The 11,019-nt window shown below is 58.1% G+C and overlaps 1 protein-coding gene across 2 annotated transcripts; it reads left to right on the top strand.

The window, feature by feature from the left end:
• The first annotated feature begins 2,554 nt into the window (after nucleotides 1–2,554).
• On the top strand, nucleotides 2,555–7,255 carry SLC32A1 (solute carrier family 32 member 1). Of its 2 annotated transcripts, XM_040981106.1 has the most exons (3): nucleotides 2,772–3,189; nucleotides 5,262–6,411; nucleotides 6,840–7,255. In XM_040981106.1, exons 1-3 carry the CDS (start codon nucleotides 2,797–2,799, stop codon nucleotides 7,115–7,117), a joined length of 1,821 nt encoding a protein of 606 aa, XP_040837040.1. In that variant the 5' UTR covers nucleotides 2,772–2,796; the 3' UTR covers nucleotides 7,118–7,255. The 2 variants fall into 2 exon arrangements, with proteins under 2 accessions (XP_040837041.1, XP_040837040.1); XM_040981107.1 differs by having other exon boundaries at nucleotides 2,555–3,189; nucleotides 5,262–7,255.
• The last annotated feature ends 3,764 nt before the right edge of the window (nucleotides 7,256–11,019 follow it).

Raw genomic sequence — 11,019 nt, 5'->3', positions numbered from 1 at the left:
TGAACCAGCAGATGGAAGCTCTTTTGCTCTCTGTTTCTCCTTCTTCCAGTAAATCTGTCTTTCAAAAAAAAAAAAAAAAGGAATAAATGTTTAAAAAAATTTTTTCACCTCATAGGGCAGTGAGATGGGCAAATATCAGACAACCACTGGGGAGAGGGGACAGAAGGATGGGGTGATCTTGTGAGGAAAGCAGAGCAGATGGAAGGAGCGTCAGGCCTCTGGGATTCTGATCCAACTTGAGCCTGAGCTGTCTGTGACCTTGAGCGGGACACTTGGCTCAAGTGGGGATGACCATGGGCTTTTCTGTAATATTGTGAGCCTGAAAGGGAAGATAATTGGATTGAGACGTCTATGGCCCCCCCAAAAAATCCAGGTGGAGCCCACACCCATGTCCAGTACAGGTAAGAGAGGGCAAGGGCTCTGGACTCCCGTGACAAAGAAGGCAATAAATCAGGGTGAGTGGCATGCAGGGTGGCATCAGGGAACCCTTCAAACACACACATTTTCTGTTCAAAGCATCTCATGTGAAACAAAAGGAACAGGCCAGGAACAGAAGGAGAGGAGGGCTAGGAGGTGAGATCTTTGTCCATAGGAATCTGGATGGGGAAAAGCTCTCTTTTCTTCTTGGGCATCTGGGGAGTGGGGGGAGGAGAGTCCCTGCAAAGGGCAAGCTTCAGGACCGATGGGGTCAGTTGTAGAGCAGAGCCTCCTAGGAGGAGAAGCTCCCTTTGTTCCGCAGCCTGCAGTTGCTAGTTCGGAGGGAGGGCTCCTGTGTAGCCCAAGGGAAGGATTTCCGTCCTATTTCTTTGGGACAGGACGCCAGGGCTTTCCAGAGCTGCTGCAAGCACTCAAGCCAGCACCTGCGGAAGAGCGGGGAGAAGCAGCTCAGTCCAGTATGGTGGGAACCCCGTACCTGTGGAAAAGCTTCCTCTGGGAGACTGGGAAGTCCCTGGGCTGACGGGGAGACGGGTGTAGAACGGGAAGTCAGTGGCATCCAGTTGCTCTAATTTGCTGATCAGAGCCCTCGGGCCGCCCTACTTGTGCACTGACAGGAGCTAATCCAGAAACACCAAAAGGGTGGCAAGCGGAGAACGGGATTCCCAGCGAGAAGGGCCCCTCGAGCGGTGGACGTAGCCGGCCTGTTCTTTTTTTCATTTTGCTTCAGTTACTTTGTGGCTCACCCAGGCAGCTGCTCCTCCACCTAGGCTGGGACTAAAGGTGGAACCTTGTGGTTTATTGGAAGAGGAGAGCGGGGAAGGTATGGGAGCCTAACTGGGGATCCATGCCGGGACTAAGCGACCCACACTAAGACGGTAATGAACCTCACATATGCGCAAACGCAGCCAGCAACTCCCCCTACCCCCTGCACCACAGAGCCACACACGCACACACTCCTCTCCGCGCACACAGAATCACGCAGACACGCAACACTCGCAGGTACCCGCTCTTGCAGAATCCAGCCGGTCTCGGATCTAGGCTCTCTCTTTGTCTTTGGGTCTCTTTCTCGCGCTCGCGCACACGCCAGCCATCTCATTCCACACCAACAGTCCCGGCTTTCGCGGCTCCTGCTCCGGTGTCCCGGCTGGCCCCGAGCGAAACGCGCGCCTCCGCTGCCAGGACCCTCTGCACAGCGAGCCCTTCTGTCCTCTACGCCCCGACCCGGGCTGTGTCCCTCTTGCCAGGGCATCCGCAGATCGAGGCTGAGAGGCGTTCCACCTCCTTCCAGATCCCCCAAACGAAAAGAGAAGAGCCAACCTTTCGCCTCCATTCTGCACAATTTGGAGTGCGGTTGGCAGCAAGCGATCCACAGACTGGCTTCCATCGCGGCGTCCCTTGACGGACAGAGACATCCGGGGCGACCGAACCCCGAGCTGCGCATCCTTAAGAAGCATTCAAGTCGGCTGCTTTTGCCTTCAGGGCGAACTTGAGACCAGATTTAAGGGCGAGTGGTGGATGCCCAGGAGGCAGCCCGATGCCCAGACGGCCTGCTCAGCCGAAGAAGGGCGACGCTGTCCCACCGCCTTTCGGCGCGCAAACCAGCCCTTAGTCCATGCGGTTCGGGCCGCCCAGCTCTTGGACTCTGACAGGGACGGTCCGAGGGCGGGGACCACTGGAATCAGCCCACCCGCTCCCTCCCTCCCTCCCCGCGGCGAGGTGGGAAGGGCCAGAATCCCGGCTTAGCACCTCCTCCAGAAATGCAGCACTGGGGCCCCCCAGCCCGCCTTCCATACTCCGCCCCCCCTTGGCGTGCTCCCTCCCGCCGCCTTCCCAAGGGCGCCCTTCTCCAGCCCCGGTGTCACTTCCGAAGCCTGCGGTGTCCCTCTGGCTGGCTTCTCTCGTCGCCCCCTCCTCAGGCCCCTGCCTGTGGGGGGTTTCCCCTCCTTCCCCCCCCCCCCCGCCGGTAGCCACCCCCGCACCGCCTGATTCCGCGGGGCGGGAGCGCATTGGGCTGCGAGGGGTGGGGGCACCGCGCCAGGCTCGCGTAGCTGCTCTGACGCCGCCGTCGCCGCCGCCGCCCTCCGCAGCCCAGCCCTGCGCCCCGCGGCAGCTCCGCAGTGCACTCACCGCCGCCACCGCCGCCGCTCCGCAAGTCCCCGCCATCCGCCGGCCTGGCCCGACCCTAAGTGAGCCTCGAACGCCGGCGCCGAGGGTCATGCGCCATCGCGCCCCGGGGCGTCTCGGACAGAGCAAGGGAAGGTAGCGACTTCGCGCCCCTCCACCCCCAGCCCTCGCCATCCTGCTCTCGCGAGCCCGCGTCCCCGGCCCCCTTCTGTCCTCTCCCCAAGCGCCGCCACCATGGCCACCCTGCTCCGCAGCAAGCTGTCCAATGTGGCTACCACCGTGTCCAACAAGTCCCAAGCCAAGGTGAGCGGCATGTTTGCCAGGATGGGCTTTCAGGCGGCCACGGATGAGGAGGCGGTGGGCTTCGCGCACTGCGACGACCTCGACTTCGAGCACCGCCAGGGCCTGCAGATGGACATTCTGAAGGCGGAGGGCGAGCCCTGCGGTGACGAAGGCGCCGAGCCGCCCGTCGAAGGCGACATCCACTACCAGCGCGGTGGCGGCGCGCCCCTGCCACCCTCAGGGTCCAAAGACCAGGCCGTGGGGGCTGGCGGCGAGTTCGGGGGCCACGACAAGCCCAAAATCACGGCATGGGAGGCGGGCTGGAATGTGACCAATGCCATCCAGGTGAGTAGGGGACTCCCATCTCTGCCCGCCCCTTCCCCTGCCTGTGAAGGGACTCTGTCCCCAGCGGTAGCCGGGTTGTATGGACGGGAGGAGAGAATCCCACGAGTGTCTGCGACGGGTCTGGAGTCCTTCCTGGTGCTTCTCTATCTCGCACTGGGATCTGCGCCCTTAGGCGCTTATCTCCTGCCCGCATCCTCACCCCCCAACTTCCGCTACCCTGTTGGGGGTCAGGTTGATCCGGGTCCAGAGACCCAGAAAAGCGACAGAAATGCGGGGGTGGGAGAGCAGGAGATGGAGTCTTGAAAAGGGATGAGGGAGAAAGAAAATCAGGATTGGAGGGACCAGTGTTGCCTCGCACGGGAATGGACTGGCAGCTGCGTCTTTGGAGAGGACAGGAAAGGGGGAAATCGCTGAGCCCGGAGTCTCCTCCCCCGACCCAGACGCAGAGCCCCACGCACACGTACAGAGGCAGACACGCACGCCCGCAGCCCCCTCCCCGTGGCACGAGGCTATTTATAGACCACGGGACTCTCCCCAAACGCACCTGCCTACACCCCACCTCCCCGCCCTCACAAAAACTCACGCCTGCACGCCCTCGTTTGAACACAACATTTCGCACACGCACACCGGATGATGTGTGATGCATCCGGGATCCAGCCCGCTCCCCCAGGTGCAGCCTTGATGGAGACACCCAGGCACGCCTTCGTAAGCACACGTGAGTGCGGGGACAAGCACCCACGGTCCGCAGGCTCCAGTGTGTTGCTCTCACGGAGCAGCCCTGATCGCCCGAAATCCCGGTTGCACCGCAAAGGGGCGTCCAGAACCGCAGTGGGCCACATGAAGAGGGCCCCTTGAAGGGGGCGGAACCACCTCTAACACCACTTCTGGCTCCTGCGCCCACCACCCCATTTCCCAGCAGGCGCCGCCGGACTCCGCCGGGAGCGGGTCTGGAGCCCTCACAACGACCCTCGGAGCTAGCAGCGCCGGGCAGGCTGCGGGGTCCGCGGTGGAGCAGTCTTCCGCCCTAGGGGTCCCCCGGCCGACCGCGGCTGGGTCAGGTGCCCACCCCAAGCGCATGGTCGTTGGAGCGGAACGCGTACATCTCACGGGAGCGAGGTGCAGTAGCGGAATTCCCAGGCTCAGCGATTCTCGGCGGGGGACCCTACACCCCAGGCAGCCTTGACCCCGGTATACCCCCAACTCCGGGGCTCAACCGGCAGGGACCAGGGCGATGCTGCGGCAGCCTTCGTTGTCAGCACCTCTGCAGGCAGCGTTTTTGCGGAGTGGGTTCTGTAGGCCCAGCGACAGGCCCCTGAGCCTCTGGGGACCCGGATTTCGTTATCTTTTTCTCTCCTTCTGGATTTTAAGCCATATTCCCACGGCCCTGCCTGCGGTGCCCGCAGAGTTTCTGCTTCAAGATTGCGGCTGGTCTGGCTCCTCCGACAGGCTCACAGCCCGTTGGCCTCTACCAGTGCCACCTAGAGCTTGCCAGCCCTTTTCTAGGAACCCCTGTTTTCGACAAAGCGTCACCCTACACTTCTTCCCCAGAACCCTCGGGGCGCCCACGGCTTCTGCACCAAGCCTTTCTGCCCGTTCCCCTGCTTCCCCTCTCCTTCAGCCCGGCTCTCTCCCTGCCCAACTCCCTGCCTCCCCCTCGCCCTCATCAGGGGCGCCTCCCACCCTGGCCAGGCCCTTTCCCTGGCTGGCATCCCCAGTTCCATCTCACACATGGTGGCCAGGCTTCGTGGTGGCTCAGGGGTCCCTTTTGCCGCGCCCCTTCCCCACCTCGTGCCAGCCCCTTCGCGTCACCTCTCCCAATTCCCCAGCCTCCTCAGTACCCAACTCTGCCCCCGCTCCCACCCCAACCCTGAGCACACCTGCTCAGTTCCGGCCTTACACACCTCCCTGTGCTTCGCTAACACAGGATTCCCGGTTCCCGAAGAGGCTCCTCCACTCCCCTTTCCTCCCTCCCTCTGGGTAGGTTTGGACTCCTTGTGCGCTCCTCTCAGCCCCCTGTCCGCAGGCCAGCGTCCCCTGAACGCCCGGGTCTAGTTGCCTCTCTCACTACACAGGGCATGTTCGTGCTGGGCCTTCCCTACGCCATCCTGCACGGCGGCTACTTGGGGCTGTTCCTCATCATCTTCGCTGCCGTGGTGTGCTGCTACACCGGCAAGATCCTCATCGCGTGCCTGTACGAGGAGAACGAGGACGGCGAGGTGGTGCGCGTGCGGGACTCCTACGTGGCCATTGCCAACGCCTGCTGCGCACCGCGCTTCCCCACGCTGGGCGGCCGCGTGGTAAACGTGGCGCAGATCATCGAGCTGGTGATGACGTGCATCCTGTACGTGGTGGTGAGCGGCAACCTCATGTACAACAGCTTCCCCGGGCTGCCCGTGTCGCAGAAGTCCTGGTCCATCATCGCCACGGCCGTGCTGCTACCCTGCGCCTTCCTCAAGAACCTCAAGGCCGTGTCCAAGTTCAGCCTGCTGTGCACGCTGGCACACTTCGTCATCAACATCCTCGTCATAGCCTACTGTCTGTCGCGGGCGCGTGACTGGGCCTGGGAGAAGGTCAAGTTCTATATTGACGTGAAGAAATTCCCCATCTCTATCGGCATCATCGTGTTCAGCTACACCTCGCAGATCTTCCTGCCTTCGCTCGAGGGCAACATGCAACAGCCCAGCGAGTTCCACTGCATGATGAACTGGACACACATCGCCGCCTGCGTGCTCAAGGGGCTCTTCGCGCTCGTCGCCTACCTCACCTGGGCCGACGAGACCAAAGAAGTCATCACCGACAACCTGCCAGGCTCCATCCGCGCCGTAGTCAACATCTTCCTGGTGGCCAAGGCGCTCCTGTCCTACCCGCTGCCTTTCTTCGCCGCCGTCGAGGTGTTGGAGAAGTCGCTCTTCCAGGAAGGCAGCCGCGCCTTCTTCCCCGCCTGCTACGGCGGCGACGGCCGCCTCAAGTCCTGGGGGCTGACGCTGCGCTGCGCGCTCGTGGTCTTCACGCTCCTCATGGCCATCTACGTGCCGCACTTCGCGCTGCTCATGGGCCTCACCGGCAGCCTCACGGGCGCCGGCCTCTGCTTCCTGCTGCCCAGCCTGTTCCACCTGCGCCTACTGTGGCGCAAGCTGCTCTGGCATCAGGTCTTCTTTGACGTCGCCATCTTCGTCATCGGCGGCATCTGCAGCGTGTCCGGCTTCGTGCATTCCCTCGAGGGCCTCATTGAGGCCTACCGAACCAACGCGGAGGACTAGGGCGCCAGGGTGCTGCCCACCCCCGGTCCCGGCTCGCCGCTCGTGCTCACAGACCCCCGCCCCCTGCCCCGCCTCCCGCCCACCTCACCCGCACCGGCCCCGTGCGCCCTACAGCCGCCGCGCTTGGGAAGCCAAACTTTCGACACCTCTGGGTCCTTGTTTCTGATTATTCGGGGGTGGGAGGGGAGGGGAGGGGATCGGGAGCCACAGGACCCATCGCGTCTGCGTTTCTGTTGTCCTTTCTTTTCCACAACACCCCTCTTCTGCAGGGAGGCGAGGGATGGGGGAGGGGGGACATTTGTGGGCAGCATTTTCTGTGCTTCCTAAAAGTCCCCCTTGCCACTTCAGCCCCAGGCACGGTGGTAATACGGGGTGGTGGGAAGGGAGAAGGGATGCAGCTCGCAGGCGTGGCGCTTACACTTGACCTTAGGGGTGGGGTGAGGGACATTTCACAGCCATCCAGCGCTGGGAAATTACAGCGTCCAGCCATTTCCAGAAAGAGCGCTTCCCATCCCGGAGACATTTCAACCCTGCGGTGGGATAGGCTGGAGGGGGAAATCCATTTTGGGTGGGCGATTTCCTTGGCGAAGCTGGGAAACCAGACGCCGCGGCTGGGGCCGGCTTGCCTGCCGGTGTTCAAGAACCCAAACTCATCTTGTGCAATTTAACAGGTTGTGGAACTGTTCTACTGTGCGTGTGGTGTGCTCGTGGTGAATCAGATGAAATGTATATCAGAAAAAAAAATTTATCTCTAATTTAGAGTGCGGTGCATAAATTATATCCGCAAATAAAGACTACACAAAGGCGCATGCGGCTCCCTGTGGTTCTGCGTTCCCGCCAGCTGGGAGTGGGGTGTGCTGAACACAGGAGGGGTTGGGGGCGGAGTCTGCGGGTGAAAGTGTTTAGGAGCGTGTTGGGTGTTGGTAGGGAGCCGAAGGAGCCTGCAGCGATAACCTGCTCAGCTGCCAGGGCAGGTTTGTTGGGGATGTCTCCCCTCAGAAGATTTGGTGCAAACCTCTCAACCTGCAATCCCTAAACGCAGAAACAAAAGAACTCAGACTGTCTGTGTGCTGGTGCTTCTCCTTGCCAGCAGTGACAGGTGTATGTGATGACAGAGGCAGGTGAAGAGGGGTGCTCTTGTAACTGCCCTGTGGGAGTGCAGTGTAAACCTGTGGGCAGCTCCTGGATGCACCGGCCGCGGATGTGGCCTCACATCACCCTGGCTCTGCAGCTGCAGCAAGGGGGCTGGAGGGGAATCAGGACAGTGTGTGGCACCCTCAGCAGCCACAGCTGTGATCCGGCCATTTGAAATGCCTGCCCACTGCTTGATTCTCCCTGGTCACTCCTGCTCCAGAGTTCAGAACCCACGGTTAAAGGTCCTTCAGTTTCACATCCCCCTAGGACCACTGGCGTTTCCCAGACCTGAGGACGGAGCTGATTATTCACTCAGATCCGCTGCTACGGGGGATGCTCTGGGCCAGATCTCCATCTGTAACCTTCAGGAACAGCCAGGATTTCCACTGTGGAAGAAGGATGGGAGCACCACCCTGCACCAGCTCCAACTTTCTCATCTTCAGAAGGACAAATGAGACCCCAGCAAGGCTCCTGACAGCTGCAACCACTTCCATAGGATCTCCTGGCTCTGTTCCACCCTGCCTTTGCACTTCGCAGAGCCAGGTTTGGGGCAGGGTGGAAGTGGCTGCAAACTCTAGCTGCATGGATCAGCCAGCCCCAATGGGAACCCTACACTCTGGTCAGTAAGACACTAATCCCCAGGAGTGGCCGGGACCCATCTCTATATGCCTAGCCTCACCCACCATTAAAGTGCCTGAGTAGAAGTTGAAAGGACAAAGTCCTAAGCTCTTCTGTGCACAGAGGGTTTGCTCTAGAAGCCCAGGGGAGCAGAAAGGACGGCCCTGCAGCATGCCTGTCAGCTTTTAAAGGAGTCCTGTACACACACACACTAAGGACCCTAGTACACCGTTCCTACCTGCAGCAGAGCTGTGTCCTTAGCATCCCTGGCTCTGAGCCTTGGGACCCCAGGGGAGAATCACCAAGATCCTTTGCAGGAGGAACCTAGTCTTCACTGCTGCATCTCCAGATGGCACTGCTTCGCCCCCTAGAGGCGAGAGAGCAAACTGCTGGCTCTCAAAGAAAGTTCACTGGGATTAATTGGCACAACATCCTGGAGCCCTACATACTTCTTGCCTCACCTAACCCCAGTCCAGTTGATAAACACTTTTTTACAGGGCTTTATTTTAGTTCTTAGACAGCAAGTAGGGGTAACTGCCCTAGGGAAGTTTGAATTGACCAGTAATATCAGTTCAACCTCAGGTAGACATGAAAAAATAAAAGTGACAGGATAGGATGTGGCAGATATGGAAAACAACCAGTGTATGGAAAAGGCAACAACTTCTGAGATACTACAGAACAGAAAAGCTTACAGCACTATTCTCACTGTTACCTAAAAATGTTATTTCGATTAGCTGCTCTAATCTATAATCTGAATCAAATAATCTTTATTATTTAAACCAATAGCCTTTTTTGGAAAAAAAATCACTTAGTTTTATTGGAAGGCAGATTTATACAGGAAGGAGAGACAGAGAAAGAGGTCTCCCATCCACTGGTTCACTCTCTAAATGCCCGCAACGGCCAGAGCAGAGCTGAGCTGAAGCCACAAGACAGGAGGTTCTCCCACACGAATACAGAGTCCAAGGCTTTGGGCCATCCTCTGCTGCTTTCCCAGGCCACAAGGAGGGAGCTGGATGGGAAGTGGAGCAGCTGGGACATGAACCGCTGCCCATACGAGATGGTGCTTGCAGGTGGAGGATTAGTCAGTTGGGCCATCACGCTCTCTCCAAAATCAAATAACCTTTTAAAGAGAAGCATATATTTATATGACAGAAACAGCAGGGTGGGGGAGAAGTCTAGGATCTGCTGCTTCACTCTCCACAAGGCCTCCAGAACGGGCTGGGTCAGGTTGAAGCTAAGAGCCAGAGTTCCACCCTTGTATTTCACATGGATGGACAGCAGGGGTCTAAGAACTTGGCTCATTATCTTCTGCCTTCCCAGAAGCACAAGCAGAAAGCTGGATTGGAAGCGGAACAGCTGGGACTCCAATATAGGATGCTAGTGCCGCAAGCAGTGGCTTAACCCACTGTGCTCTAACACCACATGCTTGAAAAAAAAAAAGATTTATTTATTTTTATTGCAAAGTCAGATATATAGAGAGGAGGAGAGACAGAGAGGAAGATCTTGTGTCCAATGATTCTCTCCCCAGGTGACCGCAACAGCTGGAGCTTCGCTGATCTGAAGCCAGGAGCCAGGAGCTCTTCCGGGTTTCCCACGCAGGTGCAGGGTCCCAAGGCTTTGGGTCGTCCTCAACTGCTTTTCCAAGTCACAAGCAGAGAGATGGATGGTAAGTGGGGCTGCCGGGATTAGAACTGGCGCCCATATGGGGGATCTTGGCACATTCAAGGCGAGGACTTTAGCCGCTAGGACACCACACCAGACCCACCACATTGTTTTAATGTGGAGCTACTTTTAAAAAAGAAAAGAAAGAAATGCTTAGATATAAATGACCAAGACAACTTCACTGAGGCTGGCCTCTTGTTGTTATCTGAAAGAGCAGCTTCAAAACCTACAGAAGGAAGGAGAGGTTTCTGGCCCCGGGATGTGAAGGCTCAGCACCATGCCTCGGCATAAGGCAAGACTTCCTAAGAACCTGTCACTTGGGCCTGGCGCAGTAGCCTCGTGGCTTAAGTCCTCACCTTACATCCGCCAGGATCCCACATAGGCATCAGTTCATGTCTCAACTGTTCCACTTCCCTTCCAGCTCCCTGCCTGTGGCCCGGGAAAGCAGTTGAGGACAGCCCAAAGCTTTGGGACCCTGCACTCCCCTGGGAAACCAAGGAGAAGCTCCTGGCTCCTGGTTTCATATCAGCTCTGTCCTGGTCATTGCAGGCATTGGGGAATGAACCAGCAGGTGGAAGATCTTTCTGTCTCTCCTTCTCTCTGTAAATCTCTCTTTCCAATAACAACAACAACAAAATCTTTACAAAATAGCCTGTCACTCACTAGAAGGATGAGTAAAACACACAGCAATCATCGGTGATCGAGATGGTATCAACCTCCCACCTGTGTATGAAAAAAAAAAGCTCTAAATAGAATTTGCAATTAGGAGCACTGTGTCTCACCATGGGCTCAGACTTAAATTTTAAGTGTTGAGAAAAGATAGGTCAAGCCAAGAAATGGCGATAAGAGTTCCTTCTGGAATCTGAAAGAAGCACGTCTGCTAAATCTTTGGCGGTGAATGCCCTCAACCCGCCCCACAGCAGCCTCTCACAGAACAGGGGCCAGTGACATCAACAATAATACAAAACGGCTAGACCCTTCCGCAGGCGTGGTGAAGAGGGTCAGCCGCTTGGCAAGAAGCTTGCTGTCCACTCTGCCACTGCCCAGGAGGGCCTAGGTGACAGCTCTCAGAATGAGAGGGTCCTTTCACTATTAATTCGAGTTTACTTTCTCCAACCCAAGTGTCCCAGAGCCAGAAGGCTCAATTCAAGGTTCG

This window comes from Ochotona curzoniae, unplaced genomic scaffold, assembly GCF_017591425.1.
Source record: "Ochotona curzoniae isolate NIBS_2020 unplaced genomic scaffold, NIBS_Ocur_1.0 contig_3520, whole genome shotgun sequence".
Lineage (NCBI taxonomy): Eukaryota > Metazoa > Chordata > Mammalia > Lagomorpha > Ochotonidae > Ochotona > Ochotona curzoniae.
The sequence above is the reverse complement of the archived record's forward strand: the minus strand, read 5'-3'. Positions and strand labels throughout refer to the sequence as shown.